Consider the following 21104-nt stretch of genomic DNA (forward strand, 5'->3'; position numbering starts at 1 on the left):
ATTACAATAATAAGCAAAATTTTACAATAATTATTTCTCTGAAATTAAGGAATACTCTCAAAACCAAGGAATTACCTAAATGGCTGAAAACACTGAACGATTAATCTCTTTACAAAGAAAGTGAAAATGGATTGATACAATATTTTGAACTCATTGGAAATAAAGGTGTTACATTTGAATATAATATAATGTAATCTAATGTATGTATAATATAATATAATATAATGTCCGGAGTGTGTGTGTGTGCCTTGCGATGGGTTGGCACGCCGTCCAGGGTGTATCCTGCCTTGATGCCCGATGACGCCCGAGATAGGCACAGGCTCCCCGTGACCCGAGGTAGTTCGGATAAGCAGTAGAAAATGAGTGAGTTCTTTTAACAATTCACATTGTCTAGCAACTTTACAGAAGTATAGAAACAAGTTGAAGCTACACCACAAATGCACCAATATCCCTGTGTGTGATTTTCACAGTCTGCAATGTCTGTCAAAAACAGTCTTTGCTTAATAAACAAGCAGCACAACATTGATATAATACTAATATTAAGAGATATTTAAATTCACTAAAATATTCATCTCAAACAATACTGATATACAATAAATATAAACTCTTTAATAAACATTTCTTTGTTACATTTTAATGAATGTTTATATGAAGTCTCATAGAATCAGAAGCATTGTGAGGCACCAGTTTGTGAATAGAGCTTAATTGTACTGATGACTTTTTCACTGTTGTACTGAGCAGCAGCAGAGAAGCAAACACCTGAGCAGTAAAGTTTTACCTTGTATTTACAAAATAAGAAACTGTAAAACTGTTGTGTTTAAAAGAAAAGTTTTGTTTACTCACCAAGCACCAGCAGTGAGGTGTGAGCAGTGTAAGTTTTTCCTGTGACTACACTCAGTTCATATTGACCAGTATCACTCTCAGTCAGGCTGCTGAGCTCCAGAGCTAAAGATGTGGTGTTAAAACTGAGTCTGTCTTTGTACGGTGGCAGTATATTAACTCCATTCGGTGGTCCAGAAAGAATGGTCGTTGCATTAACGCTCCATATGACTGTGATGTAAGGAGGATCAGGAAGATGTTTTGGGGTAAACTCTATATTCTCCCCAACTGTTCTATTTATACTCTCAGGTAATTCCAACAGTTGGCCAAAGCCTCGACCTGTGTGAATAAATAAATATATACGTTTAGCTTCGTTTAGTTCTCATTTATTTGTCTGCGTTCTGTCAGAAATCACAGGAATAAAAACAAACCCAAATGTAGAGATACAAAATAAAACAGATTTTATTAACGACGACACAAAATACACGAAACAGAAACTAAAACACTGACGCCGACAAAAGAATATAGGCGGCTTCGACCATCTGCGGATCCGTAATTTTCGGATCCGTTTTGAGCGTTCGATCCGTTAAAAAAATTGAACTTGTGCGACTACACCGCATCCGATAAGCCGACCGGATGTGATGTATTCAAATGTTTTCCTATCAGGTTCGTGTGCGCGAGGTAATAAGAATTATTAATAAGTATTAATATTAACTTTAGTCATTTTTAAACTTTATCAAAAACAATATTTTTGTTTTAAATACAGTTATTGATAGAATTAATAAATTATTAATATTTATATTGTATTATTTTTAATGTTGTGTCAATGTTTCCTAAAAAAATTATTCACGGTCTTTCTGGATTTATTGTTGCATTGATTGTTTCTATTTACTCTTGCGTTCTGTGCATTTGTGGATTTGAAACATTTCTAACGTCAAGAAGTGCACAAGAATCCACAAATAGGTGACTCCGCCCACCGTCTACTCCAGCCAATCACGTTCTGATTTACTCGCTCTTCACACTACCACTGGACCCATTGATGATGCTGAAATCGTTTCCAAAGAAAGCAGAATTGAACTAACCCTTAGTGCTGGCTACAGTCCATACAGGGTTACCAGATTGGGCTCGAATCTGCGACAAATGTTTTTTATTTGTTTTTTTTTTAATCGTATTTTGCAGTACATATTACACTGTGATAGTGCGAGTAAATCAGAACGTGATTGGTTTGAGGTAGACCGTGCCACGATTGGTCAGCGCCACGAGACCGTTGTCCGATTGGCTGGAGTTGACGGTGGGCGGAGTCCACCTATTTGTGGATTCTTGTGCACGTTAAAAATGTTTCAAATCCACAAATGCACAGAACGCGATTCACAAATGAGCAGGAAGCAATTTGCAAATAAATACAATTTATAAATATTTTTTTTTATTTGCAAATCCCATTTTATTTATTTGTGAATTTCATTTCTTTTTGTGAAATTTGTAAAAATATTTGTGAAACTCTTTATATTTATTTGTGGATCATAGTGTATTTATTCAGAATAATGAAACAATTCTGACCCCATAGAAATGCGACAGTCGTGTCCGTTTGTCGTGTGCAGTGTGAAGGCAAGTGAAGCTAAAGGCAACGCGGAGGAAATGAATACACATATTAATGAACCAATAAAAAACAGGTGAGTGAGACAAGACACATGTCAGAAAACACTGCCGGAACGCCCCCTAACGGTCAAGCAGAGAATGTCCATGCAGGAGTTCTGACAGGGAATTAAATAGTAAAGCTGTATTTACAGTAAAGTTTCACTAAGACTATTAACTGTAGATTTTGTTTTTGATCAGAAAAAACATCAACCTTTAGGGTGAAATTAGATTATTATAAGCAGATACATTACATTAAATACAATAAACATCAAAAGTAATGAGATGAAAATACTGTACAACAGAAACATCTTTAGGAATAGATCCTGTGATAATTATTACATTTTCACAATAAATTTTCTTGTTCAAAAAAACAAAAATGTTAAATTTGTGGCCTTATTGGACAGACAGACAGAGAGACAGAGACAGAGAGAGAGAGAGTCACCTGAACATGTCAGTAGCAGAAGCAGACTGCAACACACAGTGTGTAAATCCATCAGGAGAGATCCGGAGCTCCACCACTGCTACTCAATAATAGTCACTAAATAGAGATCTGTACTGAATAATCACTTCAGGCTTCAGTGGATAAAATAGTGTTATGTTCAGTTTCCGCCTTTGTAACTGTATAACTAGCCAAGGGACGTGTCATAATCTGTGACCTTTGAACAAAACTTTGTTTATGCAAAGTCTCTTCAGATGTCAAACCCATATATGTTGTTATAGCAATATAAGATGTTTACCTCAGTTAATATCTGAAACATCATTTCTGAATTTATCAGTTATGAGCTGCAGACACTGATCAGACAGTGCCCTCTATTGGTCAAATACAGTTTTACACAGTCACAATATCATGCTATTAGTCTAATAAAGTATGGAGAAGATTCAGTGTCAGAAAAGAGCAAAAAGCATCTGTAGAAAAAAGTTAAAATAAATTACACAGATGGTTTTTCTATTCACAAATGTGTCACACTGACAAGCAAAACTTTCACTGCTCTGCTTTTATTTCTCTCTCTACTAAACACAGTTAAAGGATATTACATTATTACAGTGTGTTTATGTAAGATGAGTGTCATGTATACATTTTCTGTTCAATAGAATTCACTATAAAATCTATCTATCAGAAAGCAGATCAGTAACCTTTTAAACAATATTATTTACACTAATGTTTCTCTCTCATTAAAGGACAGGATAAACACTATGCCTAGTGTATAGAACAGCTTAGAAGAGCAAACATAAGGTGAAATATAAAATGCATAGGCTTTGACTGCCTTTATTTTAATCATTCATACAGATTTTTGTTTTTAATCTAAATCATAATGTTTTTCTCTGAAGTGTGGAATCTTACTTTTGGCTTAATCAGCATGCTTTGGTCAATGTTTAACCAAATATTCACTTCCTCTTTCTCTTCGTTTTTCTCAGAATAGTTGCTATCTGTCCTCTGGTGAATTAGGGAAGGTGTTTTGGACATGTCCAACAGGAATAGGATCCCAAGGAAGAATTAGATGACGAGATTATTATCTCTTATATGGCCCGAGAGTGCAATTTTGTCTGGTTAATTAAAACTCGTCACAAAAGAATGTTCACTCAGTCAACATACAATGCACCCACACACCTATGTGCTGTGATCCACCATCTTGCTACTGTGTGTGCAAGTCTGTATTGTTTTCAAAGTAAGTGCAATACATTCAATAACTTGATAATATTTGCAATAACAACAATATCTGCAATAAACAAAACTGAAATGATACAGTGTGTGAAATAACTAAAATTGTGTGTGTGCATCAATCTATCAGGTGAGAAGTTTTTTGGGTGGTGTTCTTTTAAAAAGGGATTGCTGAACAGCATTTCTGTATGTACCCAAGACCTTTATACAGTACTGGAAAGATGTACAGTGGAGAACAAAATTAGAAAACAATTTATAAACACTTGTAAACACTTTTCTCTAAAATATCGTTAATTTTAATTACTCAAAATTTGAAGAAATTTTAGCTGTGGGTTTTACTTACTGTTTTACTAGAATGTTTTACAAAATAACCAAGACACTGTCATCAAAAAAAATTCAGTACATCTGTGGCTGCAGGACATCACTAGTTTAACTTTACGTACAGAATGTCTAATAACGTTCAACATCCTCGAAGAATTCTAAGGTACTTCAGAAAACCCTCAACATTTTTTTTCTAGTTTCTCTTCAAGGAATATTTCCACAAAAGTACTGAAAAAATAATTTATATATTCAATATTTCAAATAAATCTGTTTGTCTATAGCTTTAACATCAGATTATTAGCAGAACCTCATACCTACATTGAAACATTGACCCCTTCATATGCAACCCAAATGATTCCACTTCAGTGCAAATACTTATAACAACAACAATATGATCATATTAATATTCATTGCCGAGGACCGGTCGGGAAAGGCTCAAATGCAGAGACACCTGGTAGAGTACAAATGAGCTGATTTATTGAGCAACCACAGAGAAAAACAATCTTGGAGTTAGCCTATAATTAGCATATAATTAAGACAAGCCCAATGAGAATGCTAGTAGCTACATGAGAGTCAAAGACACAAAACAAAGATTCAGTGCCTTAGCTAAGAAAACACAGATGATACACACAGGGCTAACTAGAAACAAAACTAGAAACTCACAACCTACAGTATGGTCCGTGTAGCAGCAGAATCCAGTGAGGGAAACAGAAATGCCACAGTTCACTGGAACAATATTACTATACAGCCTACACATAGTTCTTTGCAAGATGGTCTTCTAAGGCTGTCTTGAGCTCCTGTTTAATCATCCTGCCTTTGTTCCTGTCCCTGCTCTGCCTGGTTTTGTCTCTGACTGTTCCTGGACCCTAATTTCTGCCTGCCCTGTGGCACTTCTGCCTGGTTTTTCTAGTTGCTGTTTACAGATTAGTGATTGTTTTTTTACTTTTTATAGTCTAGCCTAATCTTGTTATATAGTGCTACCATTAATTATGAACACAGCAGCACTGAAAAAAAAAGTAAAAAAAAAAAAAAAAAAAATTATACCAAGCCATGGTTTGGTTGGGCCGGTGAAGAGTGGTATCAGTGGCACCAAGATGAGGATGGCTACCCTTTTGAATCTGGTTCCTCTCAAGTTTTGTTTATCATGTAATCAAAGGGAGGTTTGGTTTTTTATTGTTGTTGTTGATGTTGTTGACAGCACTTTTTTTAATATAAGCAAGTTTCTCTTTAAAGTTTAGCCAAAAAAAAAAAAATCAGGGTAAGGATAAAAGAGGGAGAGACAAGAGCACTGGTAAGTGACCACATGGTGCTACAGAGCCTGGACCAGCCAGCAGATATGCCAGATACAGCTCTCTGTAAGTACTTATGAGGACCTACTTAATGCTGGATTTTTCATGAATAAAATTGTGATATTAATGGTATAGACTGGTTTAATTTAAATATTTGAGGGGAAAACAACAGTTTCACATCAGCATACATACATACAGTACATGCATACATTCTGACATTACATATCAGTCAGATAGCCTCTTAGTTGTCCTTGGCCAATAAAAGCAGCTGTGGAATCCAGAACTTCTGAAGGTCTGTCTACACAACACTAAGTTCTAACAACATTTGTGTTGCTCTTATTCCTGTACTCACTCCATGAAATCCACATTTTCCTTCTCAAGTTTGGCCACATCTTTACCAAGTGTAGAAACTGTGCACTTGAAGTCTTAGATCACTTTTGTATTGAATTCTTTAGACAACTCTGTAATCATAACAGCGTTCTGTTTAGCTGCACCCTTTCTTTATTATTACAAGGAAACTGTAATAATTCTAATGAAATTGGAATGAATTTGTAACTGAAATAACCTAGATTTTAACCATTCTAATTTATAACCTTTATAACTTTTTGTTAAGATGTACTTTTTATTAAATAAGATGTATTGAAAAAAACACAGAATTTCAAACAAGAAAATAAGACACATATGGCTAATAAATGATTTTTACAGAATAAATATCTAAAATTGTCACTTAAAAACAAGTGAAATTTTTCTGCTTTAGATAAAGAAATCAAAACAACAAAATGGAAAGCAAGATATGATCACTGACCTTTCATAAAATATTCAAGGATATTTCTTATCGGAGGCTACGTGAAGGCCAGATAAACAAAACTAATAATAATCTTAATTTGTTAATAATAACTTAAATTTTAAATCTGAAAAGTTACATTTACTAATCCTAAGTACAATTAATTAGAATGAATACAGAAGTAATGCAATTTATTTTCTTATAAAATTACTACATATATATACATACATACATACATATTCATCCATCAGAACTGTGAACCAAAACACCAATCAAAACAAATATTCACTGTTACTTCCTCTTCCCAGAGCTGGTGACATTTGTCCTCTGTAATCCCTATAACAGATAAAGTGCAGGGTGTTGATCACACAATCATGTCTTTTGTCGGGAACTCAGAGCCGGTCTCCAAGTCGACACATCACAGGGTGATCTCCACACTTAGACTTTTTGGTTACTAAAGACTGTTTTAGTTAAACTTAACTGTTAACTCTATAATTACTACAAAAATACTGAGAAAACTCCTCAGACCTGGATGAGAATGAGCAAACTTCTTTATTGTGGTCAATCAGCCAACAAATTATAATTTGCCAAATTCAAAGTAACAAATTAAAACCCCCAAAAGAGCATGTCATGCCAAATCAATCAAAAAAAGAAACAAAAACTCTCGCGACATCCTTGCGAAAATAAAAACACCCACCTTGATCCGCAGACACAGGCATGCGCCCACGTGCGCACACATACACCTTCGCCCACGAAAAACCTCAGATATCTTCTCAATATATACCCTGGCGCTCCTAGGAGCCCAGGTGCCATATCACCTTATTTACCAGCATTACCTCCTATGTTTTCTAAATACACTGACCAAATTTCCCCTTATTTCCCCATTACCTTTCACCCATAGGCCCATTTATGGATTTTCCTCCACTTATTTTTCATGACCTCAGACTAAACACCTGGGCCTTCTTCAGTCTGCACAACAAGTTTATGAGCACCATATGCCCATTTATGGATTTTCCTCCCCTTATTTTTCATGACCTCAGACTAAACACCTGGGCCTTCTTCAGTCTGCACAACAAGTTTATGAGCACCACATGCCCATTTATGGATTTTCCTCCCTTTAGTTCTCAGGGCCTAGGTCTGTGGACCACTGTTTTTTTCATTCTACATAACATGTTATTGCTATGGACCAAGGTCTGAGAACCATGGTGTTCTTCATTTTCCATAACAATTTATGAGCTAAGGTCTGGGAACCATGGTCTTTTCCCTTCTACATAAGTTGTTATTACAAATGTGCTCAGACTGACTAGGCCTGACAGCCCCGAATCTGGTTGCAATAAACATCTTTGGCCTACAACATCACCTACATATGTCTTATGACAGCAATTGTAATATTTTGCAAGGCCTAATACTTTACTTTGGTTATAGAATTGTAAGGAATAATATTTTAATTATTTCTACTAAGATTTTTTACAACACTTTCTTCCTGAAGTAAGTTTAAACAAACATTATACAAAATAATCCTTGCAGAATTACAGACTCAAAAATAAATGTAAAACATTAAAATGTAACAAAACCTAGACTAGAAGAGCTAAATGCTGGTGCAGGAGGAAATGGATATTTCTGAAAAGACCATAAACATCACCGATAAGGAATAAGAGGAGGTCAAAGAGCACTTAACAGTAGAGATTCAGGTGGAATTTGACAGAGTTTTATGCATATAACAATACATTAATAATTAACCATTAAGAGCAATCAGGCAAATAAAAATGTTTGTCAAAATTTCTAATGTCTGGATTGTTCATAAATGTGCCAAAAAGAGGAGCATACAGTTTTATAGTTTCAGAGTAGGACTCCTTATCAATTTCTTGCAGTTTTTTGCAACTTTTTGTAGCCAGCACAGCTGTGATTACTTGCAGCACTCAACCTGTAACCTCGTGCCTACAACCAAATCACAGCCGTGCTGATGTTCAATATAACAGAACTCCTGCTTGTGCAATATTTCTTAAATATCATTTGTTGCATTAGTTATTCTGGAGTTCACTTCAATGCTATATGAGAATTTCTCCAAATCTTCTGTACTGGTCACGGTCGACGCACCTGCCCTGACTCTCAACCGGCAACTCGGAGAAACATCCCCGGAATATTAAGCGCTTCCGGACTGCAGTTCCCACAAAGCCCCGTGCCGGGGCTAATTACTCCACCAGTTATTCTGGAGTTCACTTCACAGTGCTGTGAGTATTTCTCCAATCTACTACTTTGAAGAAACTTGTCCCAAATATAATTGAAGTAAAGCTACTTACCTCATTATCTACACAGAGCTGATTTCTGCATGTCAGGGGTTTTCATATATTACTCCCTAGATGGTTAGCAATAAATAAATTCAATAAGCTGTACATCACAAAATGTCAGAATAGCAAAAGTTAAATTCATCACAATGGGAATAGGATTAAATTAATAAATGGTGTACAAAATCAAATCAGGGTGAGGTGTGGGACACTTCACAGGGTTCTTATTATGGGAACCGACCATATTTTCATAGTATGTATCCTAAAAAAAAAAAAAAAAAACGAACATATGCCATAAAATGGGTATATAATTACATTTATAACATACATTTAGTGAACTTTGTGTTTACTGATGATTATTAAGTTTCCAGCTGATTATTAGTACTACATATTTGAGTCAAAGTAAGTTCATGACACAGACTAATCTATGGCTTCTACGGGAGGAAGTACTGTCGTCCCAGCAGCTTTAAATGTAACGAGCATCTAAATTCAATATCTCGCAGTGTATTTGCTTCTTCAAATTGAAACTAATTTTCCTAATGTAGCGCCCCTAGCGTTACCGGCTAATATGGGGTGGCTAACCTGTGCTCTTTTAAATAAATATCTAACAATCTTAATCCTAATCAATTTGTCTCATCTTTACCTTGAGTGTGGCTTCTATTTATAATTAAATATATCAACAGGTACCGAGAAAAATGAAATGTGTTGTCAAATAAAATATTGTGCAGATTACGTTCAAAAATCAAGGTCAAGTTTAAATGAAAAATATCAGTAACATATCCAATTATTACTCAAACTTGTCACAAAATAAATAATAAAAGCCGGCAAAAGTAAATGAAAACTGTACTCAGTTTACCAGTTGCAGGCCTGTACGTAGCTGGGGTTCATAGATACCAAACAAAATGGCTACTTCACCACGAGGGCAACAAACGGAAAATAATACCTTGATGAAGATGGTTTGTACTCCTTACACGCGTCAAAAAGAAACAGGGCGCTGAAGAACACAGACAGAGCTTGGATGCTTCACAGGATACTCCTTCACCACACAAAGTCCTTGCTAGTTGAGCTAGCTATCCGCCAGTCCGTTAGCCAAGTTCATGCACATGGCGGGACAACTTATCTGTTGTCAGAGGCGATGTCAACGTCTTTCCAATGTCTTTACCACTCCAAACAGAAACCATCACTTCTAAGGATTCGGGGTGAACACCTAATTAGCTTCATTACACTAATTAAAGAACAGGACGTACTTTTTAGTTCAGAAGCTCCGCTGTCTTAATCTCCCTCCATTTTTCTCTCCTGCGCTCTCTCTCTGCTTCACCATGCACGCGCGCACCCAGCATGCACCCATTATCATGTGACACGAATAAAAACTTAATAAAACTTAAACAAAGTTCTTTTTAAAGAATTTTTACCAGCATATGTATATTATTTAAACAAAAAACAATTAACACATAATACATTATTTTTAATTACGGTTATCTTATACAGGTATCACGTGACTCATTACTGGCCAATTAATTTTAACTTACACAACATTCAATTGGACAACTATTTACATGGAACATAAACAATTGGTTTTTGCATAAATGCATAAATCTAAAACAAACACCCATAACTTTATCTGGGTTACACCCTCCCCTTTCTAAATGTCTGTATGTCCTCATAAGACACTAGGAAAATTAACTAAGGATCTTTAGGGGTGCAATAACTATTTAGGTACTTATTGTTTCCTTACTCTGATACAATCTTAATAACAATACCCCTGTGCACAATAGTTAGAGGCTGATCTTTGGATCTACCCAACTCATCATACGTGAGTCTAATGGTTGGCTTCACAGATCTCTTTTGTCTGGGCTCAGGCCTGGACACAATAATGTCTTTACGGACATCAGTCTCTTCTTTTTCTGGTTCAGACTCTGATTCAAGACCAGATGTTAGACTTTCTTTGCGCTCCTCATCTCCGTTCTCATCAGACTCAGAGTCCAAGTCTCTCTCAGGTATTCATCACATCTGGAGTAAGGTGGGAGTCCACATCATCACTTGTAGGTCTAGAAACACTGGGAACTATAAGTTATACAATACTCCAACTCAGAAGATGAATCGGAAGACTCTGAGAACCCTGGAGTCTCTGAGCTTACATCTCTCTTATTTCGTGTAACTGCTCTGGTTCGAGGTCGGACTGGCAGATTTTTACCAGGATCAGCAGGGGGCATTCTCACTAGCTGTCCAATGGGTAGAAGACGATCTCATTGTATTGTCTTTGTCCCAGGACTACCATCCTCCCACTTGACCTTAAAACACAGGCAGATTAGGCAGTTTTCCTGTAACTACATAGGGCTCATGTTTCCACTTGCTTTCTAGCTTGTGTTTCCCTTTCAGGACCAAGTTCCTAAGTAAAACTTTGTCACCTATTTTTTGTCAACTATTTCTAATGCTCAAAAAGTGACTCGTTGATCATGCAATCGTTTGTTTCTCTGGTGCCTTTTATCTGCAGCATCAGAGGCTAACTTGTAGGCTAGCTTCAAGTTCTCTTTTAGCTTTGCAACATACAGAGAATGACAAGGGGTCTCTATACCATCAGGGGATGTTCCAAAACATAAGTCAACTGGAAGTCTTGCCTCATGCCCAAACGTCACATAATAAGGCGAATAACCAGTGGCATCACACTTTGTACTGTTTTATGCATGAACCAAGTAACTCACTTGTTGGCTCCAGGTGCGTTTCGTCTCATGGCCCAAAGTATCAAGCATTGACAAAGTACGATTGAACCTTTTGGGCCGCGGGTCTCCTTGTGGATGATATGGGGTTGTCCGAGACTTACGAATCGCCATCGATTACAGGAGTTTCCAAATCAAAGTCTCTCGAAGTCTCTACCTTGATCTGAATGTATCCTGGTAGGGAGTCCATAATGTACAAAGTACCCTTCCATAAGGATCTTTGCCACAACTTGGGCCTTTTGGCTTTTAGTTGGGAAAGCCTGAGCGTACCGGGTACCGTGTAAAATGGTCAAATGGTCTGTGACTACAAGTACGTTACTAAACCCTTTGGAGTCTGGCTCCATGGAAAGAAAATCCATGCACACTAGGTCCATAGGCCCATGGCTTATAATCTGGTGTAATGGAGCAGCTTTCTGTGGAGGGGTCTTATAAGAAATACACTTTCCAAAAAATTTGTATGTACTCCTCAACATCTACAGCCATTTTTGTCCATAAGAACCTACTCCTGATTAGTTCAATGGTCCTTTCCTGCCCAAAGTATCCTAAATCATCATGCATAGCCCGCATAACCATTTCTCTGAACTTTCTTGACAAGAGAAGTTGACAGACTTCATGTCCTGATGATCGTTTACTGAAACGGTACAACAAGCCATCTTTCATTGACAACTCTCTTTAGACGCAAGAGCTCTGGGTTGGTGTTCTTGTCATCTGGCCAATTCCCATGATTTACGGCCTGAATGGCTGGTCCAATAGCATCATCCTCTTCCTGAGCTCTCCTGAGATTCTGCCTAGACATAAGTTCAAGGGACTTTAACTCCAGGTGTGTCGGGAAAGCATATAGGTTTGGGACACAATGGGGAGATGCCCCCAACTGGGTAACAGACAGGTGAACTGGTAGGAAAGGCTGGCTGAGACCCAGGCTGGCAGAGTGTCTTCACACCAGACTGAGGTATTGTCACCCATTCATCTGCTCCATTCACATCTGGCATGTTTCTAGATAATAAGTTGCTGTGGACAGCACGTATGTAAGGGGATTGTTATCGGTACGTACTGTAAATCTTGCTCCATACAAGTACTCATGAAACTTGTCAACTACTGCCCACTTGAGGGACAAGAATTCTAACTGATGTACAGGGTAATTTCTTTCAGATGTGCTCAGCTTTCCGCTACCGAACGCAATAGGTCGTAAGCCCTCAGCAGACTCTTGATATAATACGGCACCCAGTCCTTTTAAGCTGGCGTCAACATGTAGGATGTAGGGCTTTTGAGGGTTTGCAAAGGCCAGTACTGGTTCATGTGTCAAACAGTGAATAATCTGGTGAAATGCGTCTGTGCAAGATTGATCCCATCTTGCTCCAAACGGTTTGCACGCTCTCAAGTAAACTCTTGTAACATCCAAGGCTTTTTTCTTACTCTTCTGAGTGGGATCATAGCCCTTGGTGAGCTCAGTAAGGGGTCTAACAATTGCAGAATAATTTGCAATACATCTGCGAGAATAGCCGCAAAATCCAAGAAAAGACTGCAGTGTCTTCAGGTTTGTTGGAATAGGCCACTGGGTAACGGCATAAATTTTTTTTGGGTCAGTGGCAACCCCTTCTGCAGACACAATGTGCCCAAGATATTTTACCTTGGACAAGCAGATCTGACACTTATCTACTGAAAGTTTCAACCAAACCTCTCCAAGACGGTCAAGGACCTTGAGCAACCTCTCCGTGCTCTTCCAGTGTCTTTCCAAAGACAATTAAATCATCAAGATATACCAAGACTTGTAAAAGGTTCATGTCCCCAACTGCCTTCTCCATTAACCTTTGGAAGGTAGCCGGAGCCCCTGTAATGCCCTGTGGCATACGTTCAAATTGATAAAATCCTAATGGGCATATGAATGCGGTTTTCTCTTTGTCTTCTTCAGACATTGCTATCTGGTAGAAGCCACCACGCAGATCAAGTACAGAGAACCATTGACTCCCTGACAGTGCATTCAGTGCATCCTCAATGCAAGGTGTAGTATACTGGTCAGGTATGGTTCGGCTATTTAGCAGTCTGTAATCTATGCACATCCTGATAGTCCCATTCTTTTTTCTAACCACTACAATTGGAGATGCATAGGGGCTTCTAGATTCAGCTATGATCCCTGCCTGTAACAGTTCCTGTAGATGCTTTTGCACATCTTCAATGTCAGCAGGAGCCAGTCTACGAGATCTCTGACGAAAGGGACGAGTATCTGAAAGTCGAATTTTATGCTCCACTCCTTTAGCTAATCCGACATCCCACTCATGCATAGAGAAGACATGAGACTTCTGGGCCAGTTTTCTACACAGTCTATTCTTCAATTGTTCTGAGATTGGAGAGTCACCAAAGTTCATCAAATTTACATCACACTCAGATTAAACTGTCTCTCGAGGAGGAATAGTAGTGACTGCATCAGCATGATAAATACATCCTATCACTGCTCTGACAGGTATAGCAGTCTCTTTCAAGCATTCATTCTTTACCAGTACTCTAAAACTATTGATATCTAATGCTCCACTGGGCACAACCATAGGGTTAAGAAACACACCTGCAGGAAGATCAGCTTTTGGGGACGAGTCTAACATCAGGATCTCATACTCCACATGATTCTTTAACTCAACCTTGCAACATTGCATGTGTACAATCTCCTGGCTGTGAAATCAATGGGCCTGCACCTTGCCATCTGACCTGACCAATCTCTTCATCTCCTTGGACAGAAGCATCAATCTTATTGTGTGCAGGTTCATCTTCCTGTACATTAACAGAAATGCCAAGGGTTTGGGCCACATCAATACCATTCTCCCTACCATTCATACCTCATTTTTATTGTAGTAATGTAGAGAGGCAGCTACAACCAAATTTTTCTCAAAATCGGCTTTCCTCCGCAGTGGACAAAATACACAAGTCTCTATGTGCAGACGACTGAGAAACAGATTCCAAGGGACCGTCTGCAAAGTGCATAACCCGAAAAGCGAATACTATAAAAACAGTCAATCGCTTTACTGTAATACACTGTACTATCACCAAACTCATAACACACATCACTGATGTCCTAATACATATACTAAAACACTTATTTTTTTGGAAATGTCTTTTTGTTTAATTTTTATGATTTTTCATAATTAAAAAAAAATCAATAACTTTACTGTACTACAGTGTACTGTCACGAAACTCAGACCACACATCAGTGATGTCCTAATACGTATACTAAAACACTTACTTTGGGAAATGTCTTTTTGTTTAATATTATAAAATAATCAATAAATTGACTATTATGGAAATTATATTCAATAACTTTACTGTAATACACTGTCACCAAACTCATAAAACACATCATTGATGTCCTAATACATATACGAAAATACTTATTTGGGGGAAATGACTTTTTGTTGATTTTTTATGATTTTTCATAATTTTATTGCTTTGTATTTATTATGAAAAAATCATAAAAAATAAACTTAAAAGACATTTCCCCAAAATACGTGTTGTACTATATCAATTAGGATATCAGTGATGTGTGATCTGAGTTTGGTGACAGTACACTGTGCTACAGTAAAGTTATTAACTGTTATTTGTATTCGCTTTTCGGGTTTTGCACTTTGAGGACGGTCCCGTGGAATCTGTCTCTTCGGTGTTCGCACATAGAGAATTATGTATTTTGTCCAATCCGGAGGAAAGCTGATATTGAGGAAAATTGGGTTGTAGCTGCATTGTAGCTGCCTCTATACATTACTACGATAAAAATGAGGTGTTATTTGTGTAGTAACACCCTTTAGCTCAGGAGCTATTGACTCGGGAAAATCGAATCTGTGAATATGAGGCCAACTTTACTTAAGTACGAAGTCCTTGCTAGTTGAGCTAGCTATCCGCCAGTCTGTTAGCCAAGTTCATGCACAAGCGCGGTAATCCACAACTTAAATATCCGTTGTCAGAGGCGATGTCAACGTCTTTCCAATGTCTTTACCACTCCAAACAGAAACTATCACTTCTAAGGATTCGGGTTGAACACCTAATTAGCTTCGTTACACTAATTAAAGAACAGGACGTACTTTTTAGTTCAGAAGCTCCGCTGTCTTAATCTCCCTCCATTTTTCTCTCCTGCGCTCTCTCTCTGCTTCACCATGCACGCGCGCACCCATCATCATGTGACACAAACTTAATAAAACTTAAACAAAATGCAAGTTCTTTTTAAATCATTTTTACCAGCATATGTATATTATTTAAACAAAAAAAAAAAAAAACAATTAACAAATAATTAATTTTTTTTAATTACGGTTATCTCATACAGGTATCACGTGACAACTGGTTTTTGCATAAATGCATAAATCTAAAACAAACACCCATAACTTTATCTGGGTTACACTATCACTTTTTTCTTGAATAAAGAAACTGACTTACATGTCCACCTGCATTATGTGTTGCTGTATAAGAAATAATATATAAATAAATCATTATTTGTAGTAAATGATGGTGTATGTAAATACTGTACAGTCTAAACAAACAAAATATCCCAGGAATGGCATAACAGGGCTGTCAAGTATCACGCATGAGAGTGACAGTCACGCATTTCGGTCTTTTGTCATGCTCTCCCACCACACATCATATCTCTCATGCAGAAAAACTTTTTGACTATTAATCATATACTTAATATGCCGCAGCACCCAAAATGTATCAGTCTGCACCGCTGTCTCTATGGAACCGGGCAGGAATGACACTTATCAACCAATCAAAAAAGAGGTTATACAATAGCCAATCAGAAAATAGCACTATCTGGGGAAGATCTAACACAACAACCAATAAAAAAAAAATTCATTGCTCATTAAAAAAGGTAATTTTCGATGGTTGGTTTGAACAAAACCTCAACACAAAACAGATTGTCTCTGGACGGGACATTGTCCTCAATCATGACCCTAAAAATGGCTGGGCTTGAACTGAACTGTTTTAAATGGGAGCAACATTACAAATGATAAAGGAGTCCAAAAAGGCAACAAACACTTACAATAAACAACACCAGTCATAATCTCTCTCTCTCTCTCTCTCTCTCTCCCTCCCTCCCTCCCTCCCTCCCTCCCTCCCACACACACCCAATTAACAAATTTAAATTAAACAAATACTTGGGGGGGGGGGGGGGGCACGCTTGCCTGTTTTCAAAACTTGAGAGCCCTGGCATAATCTCATAACAATGCCATCAGTTAAATGTCTGGTCTTTAAGACTGAGCAAATGTCTATCAATGACTGAAGATCTCACTCTGGTTATTTCCTCTGGAGTTTGTTCTTGGCCTGAATGACAGTAAAATGTAGACCAGATTATAGACTCATACAGATTGAAGTGTTATTTCCTTTACAAGTCAGTTAGCAACAACAAGACATAAATCTTGAAGAACACATTGATTTGATTACAAATTTTTATGTTAAACCGATCATATGAAGTGAACAGAAAGCCATGTGCCAAGTGCTATAACTTTGCTGGGCTATAACTTGGAAAAGTGTATTTTATGTAAAGATGTAAAATCAAGATAAATATCAGTGACCTGAAATGCTGTGCATAAATACAATTTATAATTTTTTAAGAAATTTATCCATTCCTAGTTGTAGATCGGCTTCTTTATCTATTTACATTAGTCCTTTTTCTATTAAAACATGGAATTCTGAGGGAATCTTGATTGCATAGCAGGAAATTATTACATTTGTAATAAACCAGATTAAAACCTTTTTTAGATCCTGAATTTCTTAAATTTTGTTTGCTTTTCTCGCATCTGACTTACTCTCACATCAATTCTATTTACATTACAGCAATGCATAATTGTTGAACTGATATGAAATAACTCACCATTAATCTTAATGGTGAGGCTGAATAGGAGACTCTTTTTTTTCTGCAGATGCTGTTGTATGCTTCACACTCATATGGGCCTGTGTCACCTCTTATCACACTGGTAATGGTCAAATTTGTGTTGTTGTCTGTTAGCTGAACTCGCTCCCCTGCTGTTACCTCAGAGCTGCCATTCAGCCAAATAAATGAAAGAGAGGAGCCGGACACAGAGCAGACAAAACTCACAGTGCTGATGAGTTCAACTTCATTTAGACTTGGTATTATGGCCACGTTGGAGCTCTGGGGATTAAAATGTAATATAGGACTTAGATACACGACAGTACACAATAGATTTCAACACTAATCTATAATCAAAACAGTAATACAGTAATCACTAGAAACACTATTAGCTCTGTCAGTACAGTTAAGACTAAATATCAATGACCTACAATCAAGATAATACTGTAATCACTTTACTTACTCTATTAGCTAAGATTATTTTATATAATTATCGCTTGTACTGTCAGACAAAGCCGTACAAGTATTAGCACTTAACCTCTTACGGGCCCTGTGCCGTACACGGCACGGAAGTAGAAGTGACCACTAGGGGATGACCCAGAAACAAGCTTCAATTCAACTTTAAAGCATCAAATCCTCCAAAAATACGAAAAAACCTATTTACCTAGTAAAGTTTATACTCTCAATAATTTTTTAAGCCCACACACAAAGCACAATATGATTCACAGCCTTCATACAATTAGAAAAAAATTTCGGACAAAACTGACCTAGGTGGCGCTAGACCGGTTTTTCCCTTACCTTTAGACGCGTCTCTTTCTTCACTGGGGTAATATATTCCAACACAAATAATCCACAAAAATCCACACAGGTCCAAGGAATTGAAATCTGTAAGCTTTTTAATCCAAAACGCTCTGGTCGCGCCGCAAATATTCCGTTAGTGTTCTGAAAACTGGAAACAAGTGCGCCAACATCTCGTTTTGCCGCTCTAACTCCTAATTGGGATATTCAAAGTCTACGTCATATTTATAGCCCAGGTCCTAACGAATCAAATAAGCCCTCATTTGAGCCAATCGGTGCTTGTATGGCAGAGATAGACGGCTGGGAAGCCAATGGTGGCATGACCTCATTTTTTGGGAACCCGCCTTTGACTGACAATTACTCCTTCCAATAGCAATGAAATGGGCTGGGACCTATACAGCCGTTTAGCCAATAAGCAGACGATTCCAAGGGTATATGACATGCCGTATGTTCTTTGCCTGTGTCTGCGTGAACTGGATGCGCAGAAGAATTCTTGCGTAATCCCTGACTTTTTGTCCCTCTCACAGCTCAGGGTGTCAAGTTACAGGCCTGTTTTCACACCAGAGTGATAGAGAGAGAGTCTAGGCTTATTTATGGTTGTCAGACTGAGCCTGCAGCCTTTTATTTCAAAGTTATATAGTAAACAAGTACACAAAAACGCTGCACCCGACGACCAGGGCCGTAGAAAAATATTCATATAAAATCCATTTTGGGGTCTTTTGACTTGAAATTTTTTTTTTGGTGAAAGCCAAGACATGTGGCTATGACTCTCAGTTGTTGGTGTGTCCCTAACATGTTCCAGAAAAATAAGATTAATCAGTTTATCAGAAAAACAACCCAGGCGGACAGGAAAATCTGCATTCAAACCCCTGTAACTTTGTGCCAGTAAGGCCTAGAATCAATCTGAAACTAGTTTCTGAAACTAGAGAATAATAATTTCTGAAACTCTTCTTTCAAATGAGACCAGGCTCACCCCTGTGTGTCAAAGTATGTGGGAGCTGTACCACTTTTTGTTGGACAATGGATATAGGCGGAGGTCCGTAAGATAAACTTCACATTCAAGAAGATTTCTCAAAAGCAGAGTTTTAATAAGTCAAATGGTCACTGAAAATTCAAAGACTTCTTCTAAACACTGACTTATTTTCACCCCTCGCCAATATATTATATAATTAACATAATTAATTAATTAATTAATTAATTAAAACATTCAATATAACATAATTAATTTCCTCAAACTGCAGATAAAAATTAAAAGCAGCTATACTTTACATTACATTTTAGTTCTACTACAATATAATTTCTATAGTAATTCAGAGGGACATGTACAGCAGAAGCATTACCTTTAAGCCTAAGCCTAAAAGATTTTGTGTTATTGATAAGCTGATGCACTTTGTAAGGAGATAATTATTTAACAACTAAGGAAGGATTGCTCATTGTCCGTGCTTTGTAACATTCATCACAGGAGACTGGTTTTCACTGAAAAATTACACTTTTATTATTTTCCTATAACAGCATACCACAACTCTGTTTATTCCTTACATAATACTGTATAAAACATATTAATTAAATTATAATTAAATGTAACCATTTTACATCCTTGTGAGTGCAAAATATTGTCTCAATCCATTCTCAATTCCTATGTGAAGAGATTTATTTTGTCAATGTTTTTCAGGTTTACTAGTTCATTTACAATTTTATCTAATTCTCTGTTTTTCTGTTGCGATCTATTGCATTTTCGCAGTTGATTTGAATTTAATTTTGTTGCACATGGTTTCAACAACTAATCTATAACCCACCTAGTAAATTGACGCTGATCGGTTCAGACACAGAGTATTGTAGGGTCTGTGTGTTATGGGCTATGCAGGTGTAATTGCCACTTTGACTGATCTGAATGTTTCTCAGTTTGAGCCCATTTCACCAAGCTCTGTTCAATTCACAGCCCACTGAATCTCAGCAGCAGGCCTGGACTCAGCTAAGCAATTTAATTTGAGATTAGACCCAGAACTGTAGAAGGGTCCCTCTGGATCTGCTGCTGCAGCAACATTTTCAGGACCATCAGCAATGGAACAGTCCACATTTAGTCATCTTTAGAGCCATCATGATCTTGTGAAGACCAGGTACTGTATATCATGCAGGATTGTTGGATAAACCTCATGACTGCCAACAAGTTTCATGATATGAAATGACTCACAGTAAATGATGAGGCTCAATGGGAGACTCTTTTTTCCGCTATTGATCCGTCAATGTTAAGCCTCATAGCTATTTTGTTACACAATGGCAATAGCTATGCAGCACACATGAAAGAACCTACACTAAAATGAAAATGTTGCTGAAGCACATCCAGTGCAGCAAGTACAACTGGAATATCTGTGGAGATCTGAAAGTTGTTGTTCTGTTACTGGGACTCTGTTACAGTTTCCCAAGAATAAGATGGACATTGCTCCCAGGACATTGCTACAAAGGAAAAATGATATCAGAGCAACCGGAATCCATCAATGCTTGCTGGCTACTGTTGGACACTGCAATTTGATGCACCAGACACTGGGACAAAAATACACCATTGTTTGAAAAACGAGTAACCGATAATTTTGTGGTCATTTGGATACTAAACATGAAGGGTAATGACGGTATAAAGGCAGCGGTACATTACATACACAGATCAGTAATCGAAGGGTAACTGATGTTAATACGATATTGTGTTCTTATAAAGGCAAAGAAACAAAAATGAAACACAAAACAAAATGCACTTTCATTAGGGAAGTAAAAAGAAAACGATAGCTTCGTATACATTCTGACATCAGACCTTAAAGGGGCATACAGCATTAGAACAGGTATATATTAACATGCCATGATCAGTAATTAGAGTATAACTGATGTTAAATACAATGTTGTTTTCTGACACATTGATAAAATACACCCTTGTCAGGAAAGTAAGGAGCAAATAATTTTATGTCAGGCAA

At 37.4% G+C, this 21104-nt stretch overlaps 3 protein-coding genes across 6 annotated transcripts in view; all 3 read right to left on the reverse strand.

Annotated features, from left to right (window-relative positions):
- LOC125140842 (carcinoembryonic antigen-related cell adhesion molecule 5-like) overlaps positions 1-21104 on the reverse strand; it is a 141933-nt gene that overhangs the window by 66176 nt on the left and 54653 nt on the right. The window lies entirely within an intron of this gene.
- LOC125140832 (carcinoembryonic antigen-related cell adhesion molecule 6-like) overlaps positions 1-21104 on the reverse strand; it is a 53338-nt gene that overhangs the window by 17832 nt on the left and 14402 nt on the right. Inside the window, exons 10-11 of one of the 3 annotated variants that reach the window (XM_047810930.1) lie at positions 8809-8864; positions 6774-6844 (exon numbers count right to left, since the gene is read on the reverse strand). The exons of the other annotated variants lie outside the window; for them this stretch is intronic. The gene's annotated coding sequence lies outside the window, so the exon portion shown is untranslated. Of the gene's footprint in view, positions 1-6773; positions 6845-8808; positions 8865-21104 lie in introns of those variants that run through there. 3 annotated transcript variants of the gene reach the window in all.
- Positions 1-21104, reverse strand: part of LOC125140831 (carcinoembryonic antigen-related cell adhesion molecule 5-like) — a 31317-nt gene that overhangs the window by 6067 nt on the left and 4146 nt on the right. The window contains exons 1-2 of one of the 2 annotated variants that reach the window (XM_047810926.1): positions 2897-3175; positions 844-1158 (exon numbers count right to left, since the gene is read on the reverse strand). The exons of the other annotated variant lie outside the window; for it this stretch is intronic. Coding sequence (XP_047666882.1) covers positions 844-1158; positions 2897-2948 — 367 coding nt within the window. The 5' untranslated portion in view covers positions 2949-3175. Of the gene's footprint in view, positions 1-843; positions 1159-2896; positions 3176-21104 lie in introns of those variants that run through there. 2 annotated transcript variants of the gene reach the window in all.

Source organism: Tachysurus fulvidraco, chromosome 3 (genome assembly GCF_022655615.1).
Source record: "Tachysurus fulvidraco isolate hzauxx_2018 chromosome 3, HZAU_PFXX_2.0, whole genome shotgun sequence".
Lineage (NCBI taxonomy): Eukaryota > Metazoa > Chordata > Actinopteri > Siluriformes > Bagridae > Tachysurus > Tachysurus fulvidraco.